This window comes from Metopolophium dirhodum, chromosome 3, assembly GCF_019925205.1.
Source record: "Metopolophium dirhodum isolate CAU chromosome 3, ASM1992520v1, whole genome shotgun sequence".
Classification (NCBI taxonomy): domain Eukaryota; kingdom Metazoa; phylum Arthropoda; class Insecta; order Hemiptera; family Aphididae; genus Metopolophium; species Metopolophium dirhodum.
This window is the reverse complement of record NC_083562.1, coordinates 8,593,624-8,611,666: the sequence shown is the minus strand read 5'-3', so window position 1 is coordinate 8,611,666 and position 18,043 is coordinate 8,593,624. Positions and strand designations below refer to the sequence as shown.

Genomic DNA, 18,043 nt, shown 5'->3' with positions numbered 1-18,043 from the left:
TATATTCTATTCAAATGGCGTTTGTCTTTAGAAAATCGCTAAAAACAACTTAACATACTGAATTGGTATAAGGCATTTCTAATGATATTTTATACGCACGACTAAAACGCAGAATACACGCTCGATTTGCGAATGTCATCATGTGTATTTGAATGAAACCGACAAAGGTAAGTTAAGTCATATTTTATACGTACCTAAAGATCCAGAAGTAAATAACATATTCCATTTACAATTTTTACCCACACAAATAAGTTTTTCTTCGTAGCAATGTAAAACGTTATGCTTATGACTTATGGTACCTATATAATATATATACGCTGTGGTAAAAAGCAAATTATATTTTCGTTTTTATTTCATTCCATTTTTTTCTATATTTGTATCCGTACATTTTTCGTTTACAAACACTCACAAATATTAAACCAAGGGATACATATTTAAGAAAACAAAAATAGAAAAAAAAGAATAATTTATTATAATACATAAATACATTTTATAATATTCTGAATGGTGAATATAAAATTATAGTTTTCACAATAGTTTGTATTTATTTTGTATATGACACAAATATTAGATATGCTGACACTTATTATAGTAAGTATTTGCGGTTAAAATTTGTGTCCAAAGTTTCATTATTTTTCATGTACATAAAACACTAAAATAAACAAAACTACAAATTTCTCGAGTCATAAATTGTGAATAGCTATGCAATTGTTTTTAAATTCTGAGCGAAATGACTAGTAAATATTTACTTTTCAGTTTTTTGGTTTCTAAATAATTGTTCATCATAATTTTCTGTGAATACCATAAATTACTACATATAAAAAGTTCACAAAAAGTTTGGGCAACATTGTCGGTATGGTATTTTTAAGATGTTGATTTTCTTAATTTAGGTTTTTTAGCCTTATAGAGAAATAAACACTACAACACCGTCAAGATATTTAATGAAATGTAGAAATCCACTCAGAATCATTTTTAGATTCTGAGCGGTGCGATGTTGATTTTACGATGTGTGTGTTTCTTTTTTTTTTTGGTGTGTCATCACAGTTAGGGGTAGTAAAACTGCTTCAATTTTCTTCAACAGTATCTTATTCGTTGGGAAAGTGAATCTATTTTGTGCATTGAGGGAGGTTCAAAATTCAAAATCCCTTATAGTTTTCAAAAACGCAGCAAAAAACAAAATAAAAATTAAGGAAAAACGGGAATTTTTACGCAAAATCGATTTTGGTTTTTGTTGTAACTCTAAAACAAATGACCATAGATACATTCAATTTTCACTGAATGTTAAAGTGGGGTTATTCTATAACCAAAAAATATAAAAATATAAAATCACAGTTTTTTTTTACAGTTATTTTATGTTCAAATTACTAATAAATTACATATTAAATAACCAAGAATAACAATTTTAGTTATTTTGCTGTAATTGTATTATATTAATTGAACTTACCGGCTACCGTAGGTATTAATAATATGTATAGGCAATAACAATATATAATTATAATATAAAATATCCACAATGACAAACCGTATCCGTTCAGAATCGTTTTTCATATACAATGTCACAATGATATAATTTTATACCATCCATTATACAGTGACCCACTTGCAACCTACTGTACAGCAGAGCGACTTCCACTTACCCGCTTTTTAAATAATATGATGTATAATATGAACCTAAACCAAACAGCTCATCTTGTTCGTAATTTGTAAGATATTCAAAGAAAAATAACAATAATTTTCATGCTTTATAAATATTTTTGACTACTACATTTGGTTCTACAACTATTGTAGGATTATTTTTTTTCGAAAAATTTTAATAGATCGACGTCTTTTGATGACGTTAACACAGTTTTGTAAAAAAAATAGATTAGTTGAGAATAAAAATAGTATGATGTTCACAGCTGAAGAAAATATTATTGCTACCTAACTAATTTACACTCACCTATGTTGTTGTTATAATAACAAAAAAAAAACAAAAAACCTACATAATCGAAATACAACACCGGAATTTCTGAAGATTATAAGATTAATATCGAGTGTAAGATTGTTATAATATCTTCTGGATAAAAAATACAATCTACATTAAAAAGATGATCTCGGAAAAAAATTATAAGTTTTCGTTTAAGATTTTATTTTATATTTCTTTTATGTGAAAAAAAATAATATTTATTCTAGTTTATTATATGTACTTGAGCGAGAGAATAAAATGTAGAAGATATTGTATGGATACAATGTAGAAGTTGCTTTATACATCTACATAAAATAATATTAACATAAATACATAACCTCATAAAGTCATAACTCATAACACATTTTAAATCCAAAATGTTTTATGTTTTATGTTTTATATTAACCTATTATTTGTTATTCGTTTCTTAATATTGTTTAATAACTAATAACGATAAAAGAGACCCAATTGATAAGCGATAACTGATAAAATTATAATTTATAAATTGACATTTAAGTTCCTGAATTACGGCTGTCAAAATTAGTAAATCATCCATTATCAACAATTGCTATATGTATAATCACTCGTCAATACTGATCTTTTATACAGGATAATAAAATGTATAAAATAAAATTATATATTTTTCATAATTCCATTGACATATTTTATGAAGAGTGTTCCGTATGATACATATGTGATACATACTTCAAATTTTGAAAAATAAGGACCACCCTATTATGTATCATACCTGCACATATAATTCCGTGTGTATGTGTATTAGTATTGACACTGGTAGTTATTGGTATAATTTTTTTTATCTGTGGCGAAATAATGACGCCAATGCGTTTTCCCCGAATGATGTATTGAATTTGACTAATTTAATCTAGACAGTATATAGACTATAGATGTTCAATTTTGCATTCGCACTGACTAATGGTTACTTCTGATCTCATAAAAAAGTTAATACGCCAGCCAAACTAAACTGTTCATTATATTGTTATTCATAGTTTACTGGTCATCTTGCCTCAATCATTATATTGTATCAGATGCGTACACATAATATTCGAATGTTCTGAGTTATTACTCATCATCGCTTTCAATCATGTCATAATTAATGAATTAATCATAACACTATTATTATATAGTAAGATACCAACCCATTTATTACAATATTATTCTACATCGAAATAATAATTGTTATTGTATTTTTCCAACTTTAATTACACAAATCATAATTATTAGGAATGTACAAATATAGGGTTTTGATAATAGATTAGTCAGAATAATTACAGATAATAATAATGACTTATTCAATAATTTAATAATCCTACTCCATTACTTAACTAGTTACTACATATACTAAAATACAAAACAAAAATTAATTTTTACTGTGTACGATTATACGCCGTCATAGCAGATAACATTTTAAATTTTAACTACAGCTTGCTGCATTAAATATAAATATTATTTTAATTTCCGTTGCTGTCCAGTTGGCATCAAATACCGAAATATCTTTGGTGTTCATCGCCAAATGGCCAATAAAGGTATCACTTTAAGTTTTAAACATTTTTTAATCTATTTCAGTTTTCTTTTATGTTGTTTTATATAAAATTATATACCAATTTTATAACTGAAAATGACAAGATAAGTATTGTCTTAACGTTCCTGGCAAATTTTTTTGATTAACAAAATCGTATAATATTCATAAGCCACAAGACTATAGACAATAACATGTGGATATGCATTAACCGCTGGTAAAAAAATTAAAAGCTATACAGCTTTACAGCTTATAACACTTCGTCCAGGTAAATGTTTGATATCATTATACTATAAAAAAATATTTTATTAAGCAATAACAGTCTGGTTCAACGACCACGTTCGTGTGACGATTGTAAATAACTACATTTAATTGAATAATGCACAGGTATAGAAAGATTTTCGTATGCACTTTGTCAAACAATTACCTAATGAGAAACATTTATAAAACTTATCAATTAAATGGTGAATTTTTACTCTAAAGTACTACGAATGAACTTTCAATTTTATTGGTAAATAGAATAAATTATTATTATTAAATTAAATAGATTATTAAAAAAATGTGATTATTACTGCTCTGCATTGGTACCTAGCAAAAAATCATAAAAGGCATATACCTACCTTTCACATCAAATTATCTTCGTGAATATTTTGTAAATATAAACGTTAAAACGTGTTATTTTTCTACACAACGTTTTGTATGCGGTTAATACTTAATACAATATATGTTTAGAGTTTCTCGTAGTTCCATACCCATATTGACACAAAATAAGCGCTCTTGTTGTTTTCAACTTGCCAAGACATTTTGTGTTTTGTTATAACTTATAAATCATTACCAAGATCGGGGTGGACTTGGCAAACGAATTGTTTACGTACTTCACTTGCATAGTAACCGGCCAAAAACGTATTCATGCGTATCGTCCGCAAATCACTTTTCTGTCCAAAAACGAAACTCAAGACCGTTTAACACGTCTGTTATATTTTGAATGGCGTTTGTTCCCATACATCAATTGTGTATTGTGGAAAGGTCAATCGTTCAACTTTCAACTGCCAAAGAGAATAAACAAGTGAATTTTAATTTTTCAAAAATATAATAATGTCTATTTTAAGAAAAATTCTATCAAATACGAAACCTTGGACTAAGTTTGAGAAATTCCTATTAAGTATACAGGAAGTTTTGTTAAACTCAATAACAAATTAATTAAATAATTAGCTAGTTTATTGTTCACATTTTCAGACGTAAACCTAGAAAAAAAATAATAACAATATCATACTCGCTTTAAGATTATATTCCCCAATTACTTTCCATGAATATTTAATTATTTAAATTATCTAAAGTAATTAGTTATTTATAGTTATTTGCACTAATTATTTCAATTTTATTTCACAATAATAGCTCATCCAAACACTTCTAAAGCGGTTCGACATTTATATCCAAGTCGGGTGTGTAAACATTAAACATCGTATGAATTATCAACGAATATGTTCTCTTTATTATGACGTATTAAATTGTAAATCAATAATGGTGATTATATCTTTGCAAGTTACCCAAGCAATTGTTATTTTTATAATATATTTTGTATTATTATTATCACAATCCCATAATGGCATAATGACTATAGGTAATGGTAATATTTCATATTTGCCTCGTCTATTTTCTTATTCAAACTATAAGGCATTAAAAAAAAAAAATGGTAAATAATAGGTGATACACTGCGCTCGAATCATATTTACAATCAAATGATTTTTCGATTATAATTAAATTAACAAAATACATTTTTAGATATCGGCTGAAAGAATGGATATGAATACATAAACTAAGTTTAGGGTTTTTTCGGTAAGCCCATAAAAGACATTCTGCGTACACACTGCGGGGTTCTCATAGACAAAAAGTTTCACGCACTAAATATTAATACTACGTTGAATGAATAAATCATTCTTCGAGGTAGAATTTCTGGATATTCAAATACGTGAAGTGTCAGCCCCGTAAAAGTTTTATGCATCACGAATAAAATGTATGAAAATGCAATGCAGAATCAAACAACTTAAAATTGTTTCATTAAAATAGCACTTTTTAAGCGATTAATTTCATTAAAATCATTTGTTAGAAAAAAATCTTCAAAATACTTCATTGACTACTTGAAACTATTTTCACGCATAATTCTATTAATCTATTTATATTTTTATTTACAAGGCCTACAAGTTAAAGTTACAAAAACTTACCTATATATTATATTATGGATATTTTACAGAATATAAATTAATCAATGAATAAATTATTTCTTTGTATTCTGTCATTACATTCATAATAATATATTATAAACATATTAGATTTGTTCTATATTTTCATTAAAAATAAACTTTTAACTGTTTAGTAATATTATATAAGTAATATAAAATTTAGCTTATCACTCGCAATATAATTATGCACTTCTAAGACTTTAACTCTGATTTATATTGAGATTTTTATTCATACTTCATATGGATCTTTACTTACGTGTAATTCGAGTGATTCGACAAATAAAAATAACTTATTGTAAATTCGACAAAAAAACTTCACTATATATTTAACAATTATTTTCACATACAACTTTAAAAATAGGTACCTACCTTTCTATAATAGTAAATCCTTCGCAACGCCTAAAACAAAATTGAAATAAAGGTATTTTACACTAATTCATTCTTAATAATAATTACTTATCATTAAAAGTATACATTATTTTCATATAACAATAATTAACCAACTAATTAAAAACAAAGTTTCATTAACGTTATTTAGCGAGTTGTTTTTTTCTTGAAATTGTTAAAATGTTATTATAATATATAATATTAAAATATACATTCATTGTTCTTAGATTGTACCACTTTGTCTTTGTGTGTATTGTATAAACTAAAAACAAAAGGAATTCAATCGCAATGTTAAATTTGAGGACTATTCACATAATTGTTTATATATTGAAAACTGTTTATTCACAATGAAAAATAATAAATATGGATGATTAAAATATAAAACAAAAACGAATAAAGTACACCGCTGATTGCATTGTTAAAGATATAAAATATCTGAATATTATAATGATACAGATAAACAGATTCTGTCTTTAACCGTGTCACATAATGATAGAACGTTAGGTCAGAACTGTATGCCATTGAATGTAAAAATTATTTTTTTAGTGGATGGTATTCAACTTTGAGTTGTCATTATAATTCAATTTTGATAAACTTAATTTATAAAATACAATATCTTCAATTAATGTATTTGTATGGTTTTTCTCGTATAGTTTAACAAATCAAACGATTTAATAACATATTACTTTATCGACAAATTGACCATTTTCAGTGATTTTCACGAATTTACTGAGCATTAATTGAGCCATATTAAAAAAATATTATGGAAAATAAACTCCGTAATAAAATGTTCAACCAAATCTTCTCCGTTCCCCCTGAAAATAAAAAAAAAATATGCGATATCGATCGACCGACATTAAAATTCGTAAAAAGGACGATCGGGCGTATAGGTGATTGGTCTGTGTGTTATTCGATTTCAATTGTTAATGATAACGTACGGACTTCTGTTAGCGGCAGTGCGGCACTGTATAATATATATTATGATCGGCTCATGTTCTGTTTGAACAATCTGCATAAATAATTAATTATACTTTTATATAATATATTGTGCATAATGCATATATAAGGTTTAACGTATGTAATACGAAGCTTTTCGTGTGCATTAGAGTTTGGCGAAGAGCAGGCACTGAGTGGAGTGGTGAATCGATTCCCAACGGATAAGATATACCTAGATGAACGTTGATTAACATGGATATAGATAAAAAATAAAAATCCATAATATTATAATATTATAAGTCACGTGACGATAATATGAACCCGTAAAAAAATATTGATGACGTACCTACCCGTACAAAATAATATTATGCTGAAACAGATACACGTCAACGACAAGTATTATTATCGGGGCTCGTATAAGTCCATGCGGCGTTTGCATATCAATCTTGTCAAGTTGTATTAAATGCTATCAGGTAGTATAGAAATTTTCTTCAAGGTGACAGAATTCAATAAATGAAATTTAACTTTTCATATAGCATTGTAATTGCATATTTATAGGTTTTTGGGTTATTTGTAATCGTGAATTTTTTACACTAAGGAACATTTAATATTTTTTAATTTAAATTTTTTAAACTTATCGTAAATAGATCTAGTTTTTAGAGGTAGGAATAAATATTTCTATGTCTATCAAAAACAAAATATGTTTGAAAACATTAAAAATACTAACAACGTTTAAAATATAATATAGTCAATATGTTGACGGTTAAATTATTAAAATTAATATTCGATTTGTTAAGTCTAATAAAACGATTATAAACGAACGAATGAACAATAAAATGTAAGTTTGAAATGAAAAATATTAGGATGCGATTAAACGTTGTTTATAAATTAAAAAAAATAATTTCTATAATATTATTTATGAGTAGTTTTTATTGTATAATTAAAAGGTTTTTACTGCATATATTTTAGTGCATATTCGAGTTTTAGGAGCATAATTGCATACGTCATATTCAAGCATTTTTTAGTACATGCATTTACGAGCCATGATTATTACTACCTATAGCATTTATTTAATTAAAAAATATTTATATATTATACCTAATTATATATATATATATATTGAAACAGGTTATCTACCTATGCATGGTTTTGTTTCAACCATCAAAATATTGTGATATCATATTTATAATGTGTGCATTATTAATACCAATTTGAGAACTACCGATGGACATGGGACTGGTTGACTTAGAGTCTGCCTACTGTGGCGCGAACGTCATCATCGCAAAACCGATTGAGGAAAACGGGAGAGAAGACGTGGTAGAACCTGTTGTTAGCCTTGAGCGTCGGAATGGAGAAGATAAAACATCGTCCGACGTACAAAAAGTCATCAAACCCAACCTGAAGGGTGACAGGCTCAATGTGGCCTTGCTTGTACTGCTATACACGTTGCAAGGTATACCTATAGGAATTACCTTGGCAATTAGGGCGTACATGCAGAACAAGAAGGTCTCATACGGTCAACAGGTATGCATTTAATTTTATTTACGAGCATTAGTTTTTTGGACAGGATATAATATAAAATAACATACTGATTATATTTTATCATTTTACTATTATATAACCATGGTAAAAGTACGAAGACCGGGAAAACCCAAGTTTAACCGGTAAGACCTATAGAGTCAGAATTTCGGACTTTTACCTATTTTTTGAACTGCCGAAAATATTGCTGTCTTTGATTACGTAAGATTGCAAGCCTTTTAAGTCTCATATGTATAGCAATATAGTCGCTAAAAATAACCATAATTCAATATCACTATAGAAATCCAAATTTTTATCTCCGATACAGGCAAAGTTCAGTGTGGTCGACTTACCGTACAGTTTGAAGCTATTGTGGGCTCCGTTGGTGGACGTCGTGTACTCGCAACGTATGGGCAAACGGAAGTCGTGGCTGGTGCCGGTGCAGTTTTCCATAGGTACCTACGTTGAGATCGCCTTACACAGTTACAATAAGACAGTACCTCGAGAGTTGAAATTTTTTAAATAATTTTGTCTAAAAGATGCGAATCTTTTGCGCAGGACTGTCGCTGATATTCATAGGATCGAACATAAGCAACTGGTTGATGGAAAACGATACACATATGACTGCGTTGACGTACGTGTTCTTTTGCGTAAACGCTTTGGCCGCGACTAACGACATCGCCATCGATGGCTGGACGCTCACTTTACTGAGAAGGTATATTATACGCGTACGATATAATAAAATCAATAATGTATTTTTATAACGACCGAAATACGCACACACGCCAAACACGCTTACCCGTTCGTATCATTGGATGGGTAGCCGATACATACGTGGATAGACAACTACGGAGATCACCACCAGCTGGCTTTACCCCCCCACTGTTGCAATACCGTATAGAAATTCGTTTATTGATAAGCTATACAATATATAAACCTCCCCACTGGCTATAAGTGATTTGAACCGAATAATATATTACACCGCTTTTGGTTTGAATATAATGTATTGTTTGTTGTTTTTTCTGAGCTTGCAGGGAGAACATAGGATACGCATCAACGTGCAATACGTCCGGTCAAGCATTGGGAATAGCGTTCGGGTACGTATTGTTCATATTGTTTGAGTCCGAGGAATTTTGCAACAAGTGGCTACGTTTTACAGCCCAAAAAGGAGGCATAGTCTCGATGGAAGGTAACCCGTTCTTACGCGATACGTTTATTGCCCTATAAGTGAAATTCAATTATATGTATTAAAATCGTAATGTCGATCATGATAATATACTATTTAACATTTATGGCCGATTTTATCGGTTAGAAACAATATATAACTAATGGTTTTTAGAATGGAAAAACTTATTTATTCCATACTTAAGATCTCGTCCCCTATTGTTTTATGGGTGATTTTGAGCTTGTTGTATAGCCACCGCGTCACATATTTAGAAATTGCCTGAATTTTCGCCACCTATTTATAAAGCAGGCAGTAAAAGTTTGGACACATTTTACCCAAAATCTAACACGTTTGGGTTCAAATAGACACAACGTTTCGTCAGTGGACACGTGGAATAAAGTGTATTTTGGTACTTATTACATAACCATACAAACAATTTTACCTATAGAAAATTAGAGAACGTTTGTGTTCAATAAAATGACCGATTACATATTATATTATACGTACACACGTACTTTTTTTGGCTAACTTTCATAAAATAGCTAGACAAAAGTAAAGATTTTTGATTTTTATAAATTTAATATACCTAATACATAATGACCAGCATATTTTTAAATTATGTTAAGTAACAAAAAAGTTTTTTGGAAATAATTAACTGTTAAGAGCCAACACCTTCGGGGTGTCTCCTGGGTAACGCTAATATAGGTTCTATATAAATTAAAATAGTAAAAAAAAAAGTATTAAAACTTTTACCCTAGCGTGATGTTTTTTACAAAATATAATGTACCCAAACGTTGTATTCATTATGGGTGTCTGAAAAAAATCTAAACCTAGACGTGTGAACCCACTAACCAGAAACCGATCGTTCTTCCAATTCCCAGGTGAAAAATATTGTTATGTAGTATATTATGTACCTACCCAAAAGTGTTACGACCAAATGTCAATAAAGCCACTGCACAATTAATTGCTTACAGGATATTTATACTTCTGGGGAATAATGTTCACCGTGGCCTCCACGTCTATCGCGTTTTTTGTTAAAGACAGATTCAATCAAGCCGATAAAATCAGCAAAATCAATATTAAGCAAATTTATAAAGTGCTATGGAAGATCATAAACCTTCGGACGATGAGAATATTTACTCTAATTATGCTAGCGTATGAAGTAATATATTATTATTATTATTATTATTATTATTATTTATCAATATATTTTTTTAATAGAATGAAAATATATAATAACATTCTACAGTATAATTCGGTTACTGTTAATTTGTATTTTCGTTTATTTAAGAACACTTGTTGTTGACCAATTTGTTTTTTATGGTTAAAATATTATAATTTTAGATGTCATTTTCGTCCATGGGATCATTCGTTTCTAATCCAAAATTTATGGAATATGGCGTGGCTAAAGAAGACATGGCTCTAGTTGACCTATCGTTGATTCCGATAAAGATTTTTATTCCTATTCTTATTTCGAAATTTACATCTGGGCCGAGACCGTTAAAAATACTTTACAAGACTGTGCCATACCGGTAATTTTTAAATAATAATTCTTAGATAATAGGTAATCTCTATACTTAATAACTGTTAGGTTTTAAAGTTTATTTTATTTACGTGTAAATATAAAAATATTTTTTGAATTGTGACATTATAAAACACTAGTTAATAGTTTAATACTATTATTTTTACCTTATCTAAACTTTTAAGTTTAAATTTTAGTAAATGTATTTTAAATACTCGTATTCTAAATTAATGCAATTTGAAATACTTTCCACTGTCCAGGCCTTCAGGATGATTCACCAAGCGGCAAGCATGCTTAGTACCTGTTAGTACCTATTGTACCTACCCGTTTTTTCATCTTCAATGATTAATAATAATGCAGTTATTCAAAATCTGATTTTTGGAATTTTTATATATATTTAAAGACTATATTTTAAAATTCTCGGGATTTTTTGTACTACTTATGGAGTATCCTGTAGAATTACCAACTACTGTTCTTAAATTGACTACCCCATTTTATACAGTAAATTATTTAGGGGATACATTTTTTGAAAATTTTGTCGTACCAAAATCAAAATCGGACGAGTTGTTTTTGAATCAAAATATTAAATTTAATAAAAATATTTATTATTAAATGGAAAAATCAGGGTGAGTAATACTGAGTATGCTTGATGAATCATCCATTAAATACAGATATACTTACCTATTTAATATGTTAAATGGGTTATCATAAATTTGCCACTTACAAAAAAAATATTTCTATTAGACTTATAGGATGTTTATGATTATGACTGAAAAAAATCTAAAAGAAATTAATGGAAAAATTATACTATAGCAAGTAGCAAGACTTCGTCGTTTGCAAAAAAAACATACAGTTTTAAAATACTCATATTAAATAGTAGATACTAAAATTTGTAAACTAAAAAACAGATAAATGCATTTAACTAAAAATTCAAAAAATAAAATGTTATGTAACTATTTTTTGATTCATACCAAACGGCAAACACATTATAATTTTGTCTGCAATGTGCTAAAAAAAACACCCAAACCCTACGAATAATCGTCAAAATGACAATATGATATAAATAATATAGGTCGATCAGTATATACCTGTCATCTATCTATGTGAACAATTTAACGGTAAAACCTTCACACATACAATATTATAGTTTTCTATAATCGACCTTAGTCGTCCTGTATATAAGTATCTATGAATCTGTAATAATTCTGTACTTCCGTTTTATCATATTATCAGTAGGTATTATCATACTAAGTATATCTCTATACACCTACATATTATTGTTAGTTTTTATTTTTTGTAGGCTGATGTTGGGAATTTCTTCCGGAGTCCTTGTATACTATACTCCGTATTTCATAAGTGGCGAATACCATAATTGGTCAGTTTACTTTTTCCTGTTTTACGAGCTCCATCGTATTTTGAGACTGGTAAATAATATACTATGTATTATCTCAATAGGTTATAATCTGTTAATTTCGTTGGCGTCCACAGGTGTTGTTGGTCGTCGTTTACCTGAGCGTGAGGTCGTTCTTCTTACGAATCAGCGACCGTCGGATCGGTGGTACGTACATGTCACTGTTAAATACTATATGGTATTTAGGGATAGCTGTATCCCGGATTTCAGCCCTGGGAATGCTCAACTTGCTGACGGTCAAACAGTGTTCGACGGGCCGAGCGACCGAGTGTCGTTTCAAAACGGTGAATGATGAAGTAAATAAAAAATTAATGCTAATTCTCCTACATTTTTTTTATATACCTATATATCAAAAAAAAATTCATACTATTTTTTCTAAAAAAACATGAACTTTACGAGCATATAATTTACCAAACTTTTTCGGAGCATTTATTATTAAGAACATATTTCGTTTATATTTTTGTGCACAATATAAATCCAAGCCCTAGCACTACTAGACCGATAACTTTATATGCACACATTCCGAATCCGAGACACGTCGAATGACAGTATATATTAATCTAAAATAATTAGCGTGGTTTTGAATATGGAATTTACGTGGCTGCAATGAAACTGGGTTTAGTTTGAGAACCCCTATAGCTACCGGGCATAATAAGGGGCGTGGGTCACGGGCCAATTTTCGTGTCGTTGTACGGCGAAATGTAGTTAAAACTTAAAACGTTGAAAAGTTATATTTATTATTTTTATTGTTTTATTATGTTACAGCCACTTGCCGGTATCGTGTTAGTACCTACCTATCTATACCTAATACCTAAAGGCCATTACCTATAAAATTATATGTGAATATCTGATCGTTATGTTACTACTGCAATGCAGTATAATTATAGGTACCTACCTAAATGTGTAGACAGTGTCAATAAATGCGTTCCTATTTTACAAGTAAATCTTTATTTTAAAATATCATTAAAAATTAATTTTAACAAGTAATTACATAATTCCACATTATAATTTTTATACTGGCGTAACATGTTTACAACAACATCACATCATTAAAATAAAAGACATTTGTGAAAATTCATAAAACTACAACTGAATCTTCAGGAAATTGGCTTATGGTTAAGTTTATATTAATTGTAACACTTGTACCTAATTATGAATATGCTTCAATTGTTTGTACACAATGAAGAATACAGACGGGTAAATTTATTATTTGAAGGTGTTCGATAAATTTATTACGAAATATAAAAATTAAAAAATGCCTGATTACTGACTATTGAATACGGTGGGTGGTCAACTGTTAGCGTGGCGATAAAATGTATTAATAGTAAGGCCCGCATGGTGGCAAGGATCATTTAAACTTTTATTTATCCTGAATTGGTAAATAAACCCGAAAAGTAAAAATTTAATTAACGATGATAAAACGATGTTTTAGACTTTTAGTTAAATTAAATTAGTCTATTTATTGTTGATTTATTTGTTTAAATTAATAAAATATTTAACGTCACGTTGTAGCACAATAAAGATTTGTATAAAAAAAATGATTGATACAAATAAGGTATTTACGTATAAAATAAATGATAAGTATGTGCTAAATAGGTACTAGATAAGCAAATAGATACCTAGTCGACAACGACAAAGCTAATGTAAAATATTTTTAATTCGTTTTTTTTTCAAACAAAATCCTTAAATATTACATTTTTCAGTTTTTCTGAGAATCCATAAATTAAATTACGTGCATCAGTTTTTTTAATTTAAGAAACATACACATTTACCAAACTTGACAAAATATGCAAAATTATGCATTATGAAATTCCATTTTTAAAGTTTTTCATTTATCATCATGACATAATAATATACGTATATATAAAACACATTTAGAACTTGGGCTCTGCCATAAATCGGAATCCTACGATTATTGAAGTTATAGAAATTATTATTAAAAAAAAAAAAATAATGATGATCCGAAGTCAACATTTTCAGTCCTGTTAGGTATATTATTCAATATAATGTGATGTACAACGATAACCTATATCTGGTATTAATACATATACGAAATAAAGTGATAACTGACACCTAATGGTTTTGTTTTCTTAATAAAGCAGAAAATGCACTTGAAATTTTACCCGCGGAGAATGACGATGCGTGATAGGTATCGGATTATTAAACATTAACGCGCCAATAATGTTAAACTATATCAATTTATGAATTTCGGTTGCAGTATGCAGACTCAACTGAAGAATTAAGGGGTAGGCGAAATAGAACGATCACCCACTGTGGCATTTGCAATAGTACTAGCTGTGGTTTATAGGTAAATACAAATAAAAAGAGTGCGTGTTGATATAGTAGGTACGTGTGCCGTGTGGTCGTGCGGATGCGTTTCTTTCTCTCCGAGAGGTCAAACCAAAACTTTGGCGTCGATCACGTACTCACGTCGCTCTACGGTGGCGGTGTGTGTGTGTGTGTGGGGGGGGGGGGGGGGGGGGGGGGTAGTTAGCAGTTGCCGAAACCCCGAATCGTTAAGTCCCAAGATATTTCAAATTCAAAATGTTCGACTACCCAACCAAAAACGTCCGCGATATCAAACCAAAACATTTGGCATCGGGACCGATCCTGTTGCTCTATAATGCAGACATTTTAAGGGTTGGGGTCAAAACAATTTTTTTTCCCGAAAAAGCGTGGCGCGACACAGGTGTCATGCCGCTCACGACTATCAATTTTTTTTTTGTAGCCTCCGCAAAGAATGAAACTTCTCTGTTTAATCGGACACCAATTTTTTTTTTGTATAGTTAAGCATGCTGAAAACGAAGATGAAGTCAGAATTTGGCGGTCAGACTTACTTTTAAAGTTGTAGCTAATTGAAATTTATAGTTTATTGTCATATACACCCGCGACATGGTTACTCGCTCGGGCAATTAAAATCTAAAACATCCCTCCATTACACTTGCTATGTAAAACCATCGTGGGCGAGTCTCTTAATTAAATTAGCTATAACTTCAAGACAAAGCCTGATGACCGTCATATTCTTACTTCACCGTCGTTTTCAGCACGTTTAACTACATGCCTTAAAACAACAACGAAAGAAGCGGTGTCCGGTAAGACAGAAATATACCAAATATTCAAGTGCATTGATGGACTTGATTGTCGTTGCTTGTGCAACATAATAATCCCGATTGTATTGAATTCACGTAACATACCTATTGCATATTATACGTGACCTGAAATATTATATTTCCGCAGGACTGCGAGAAGTTTGCCGGGGACGAATGCGTCACCGTCCTGGACGGTTACTTTGTCGAAGTGGTATTCTGCACGGTGTCTGGTGTGGTGTGGTACCTGGCCTTGAGAAAAGTCCTCGAGAACTTACAGTCCAGGGAGCAGAGCGATTGGCAAGTGAACGACGTTGGGCTGATCTACAGCGTGTCACAGGAATGACCATCGCTCGCCGGCCACCGCTGCTACCCGCCCGACCTGCCTGTCTGTTCGTGGAGTCGTAGTTCCGTGAAACGCTAAATCATTTTAAATTGTTTTTAAACCTTTTTTCGCCCCAAAAAAACTTATCTCAAACCACTCGCCGGCCTTAACCAGTGATTTCGACCGGTTTATTGGTTGGAAGGGAGGTACCTCTACTAATTCATGTACAAAACGAAAACTAAATGCCTAGTATAATGTTGAAGTACGTACCTACCTGCAATAACAATCCTACATGTGTGTACCGCGCATTTTATATTATTTTAATTATACAAACTACCGATAGTACCGGCTATAAATTAGGTATTTTAAATGAAAAAATAAAATAAAAAATTGTTAAGACTTTTCAGATAATACCTATACATGTTTAATCAACTAAACCCAAAATGTCAAATTCCAATTAAAAACGCTGTCAACTTCGTTATACATTCCACTTACCTATAGTTAGAAAAACCTTTTTGAAACATTAAGTTGGTAATTTTAATGTCTTATTAGTTGTTATATTTAATTTAAAAAGCAACGTTTTTAATTATTTAAACTCTATAGCTAATAAGTAATAAGTTTTAGCAAAATAAATAATGTAACTAACAATTTCGTAAGTTAGTTCTAAAAGTAAGTAGGTAACTGACAAGATAATGATTACAATACAATCATTGTATCTACCTATTTTCGACTGTTGGATTGTTGCAGAAATAGATGTAAAATCAAAAATGTACCGAGTGCAGAGTAATTATTATTATTTATTATACATATTTAACTACAAAATCAATTTTTTAATTTTAAATTTGATACATTTGAAACTTTAATGCTTATAAAAATAATTGTGCATATTATGTATTTTTAATATTTTTAAACTGCTTTTGTAACAATATATCAGAAGCCTTGTATTACATGTTAACGCTTTTTGACCCAACATATAGGTATAATTTTATTGGCATTTATAGAAAAAAAAAACTTAACAAATTGAAAATTGAAAATGTCCGTAAACAGCTCAAAACAAATCAAAATATTGATAAATTTTATCAAGTATAGGAATTGATACAATAAACACATGGGGTAAATTTCAAGGATCTACGCTTATTCGCAGTGGCGCACACTCAAAAATGCCGGGGGGTCCACCCACCCAAATACAGGGGGTCCACCCCACACAATATAGTACCTTCGTGGGTTATACAATGGCAATGGGGTAGTCTTCGCTCTTTATAACAGTCTAATGGTACTCGCGCATTATCGTCAGTCTCCGACTCGCCAGGCATTTTAAATCTAACAATTACTCAATTTGGTCGACCACAGCAATATTATGTCTATTTCTTTTTGACGTGCTTCGTATATGTGTTTTTCTTGCAGGATGAGTTTGGTTGAAAAAATTAACTTTATGTTTCATAATACTTATTATGTGGATATTTATTACGGAACATAAAATAATCTATGAATAAATTATTGGTTTTTTTTTTTTTAAATTTTAGATTCTGAGCGAAGCGATGAATGTATTGATTTTACAATGATGTGTGTTTTTATTTTTATTTTTGTGTCTGTCATCACCTTTTAGGACAGTAAAAGTGCTTGGATTTTCTTCAATAGTAACTTTTCTGATAGGAAAGTGAATCTAGTGGGTACTTTGGGGGGTAAAAGATGAACATTTCCCAGTAGTTTTCACAAGCGACGTGAAAAACAAAAGAAAAATTAAGGAACAACGGGAATTTTTACGCAAAATCTGTTTTCGAGAAAATAGATTTTGGTTTTTGGTGTAACTCTAAAACAAATGACCGTAGAGACATGAAATTTTGACTGAATGTTTATATTAGCATTTTCTATACACCATAAAATGTTGAAAATATTTTGACTCTTTTTGAGCTGTTTACGGACATTCTCAGTTTTCAATTTTTTTAGTTTTTTTTTCTATAAATATCAATA

At 29.9% G+C, this 18,043-nt stretch overlaps 1 protein-coding gene across 7 annotated transcripts; it reads left to right on the top strand.

Annotated features, from left to right (window-relative positions):
* Positions 1-29: 29 nt before the first annotated feature.
* LOC132941775 (acetyl-coenzyme A transporter 1-like) lies at positions 30-17,965 on the top strand. Of its 7 annotated transcripts, XM_061009937.1 has the most exons (11): positions 3,339-3,750; positions 3,870-3,993; positions 8,174-8,569; positions 8,892-9,018; positions 9,122-9,278; positions 9,598-9,752; positions 10,703-10,890; positions 11,073-11,260; positions 12,551-12,674; positions 12,739-12,957; positions 15,899-17,963. In XM_061009937.1, the coding sequence occupies exons 3-11, from the start codon at positions 8,270-8,272 to the stop codon at positions 16,091-16,093; spliced, it is 1,653 nt and encodes a 550-aa protein (XP_060865920.1). In that variant the 5' UTR covers positions 3,339-3,750; positions 3,870-3,993; positions 8,174-8,269; the 3' UTR covers positions 16,094-17,963. The 7 variants fall into 7 exon arrangements, with proteins under 7 accessions (XP_060865923.1, XP_060865920.1, XP_060865922.1 ...); XM_061009940.1 differs by lacking the exons at positions 3,339-3,750; positions 3,870-3,993 and adding an exon at positions 30-167; XM_061009939.1 differs by lacking the exon at positions 3,870-3,993 and having other exon boundaries at positions 8,262-8,569.
* The last annotated feature ends 78 nt before the right edge of the window (positions 17,966-18,043 follow it).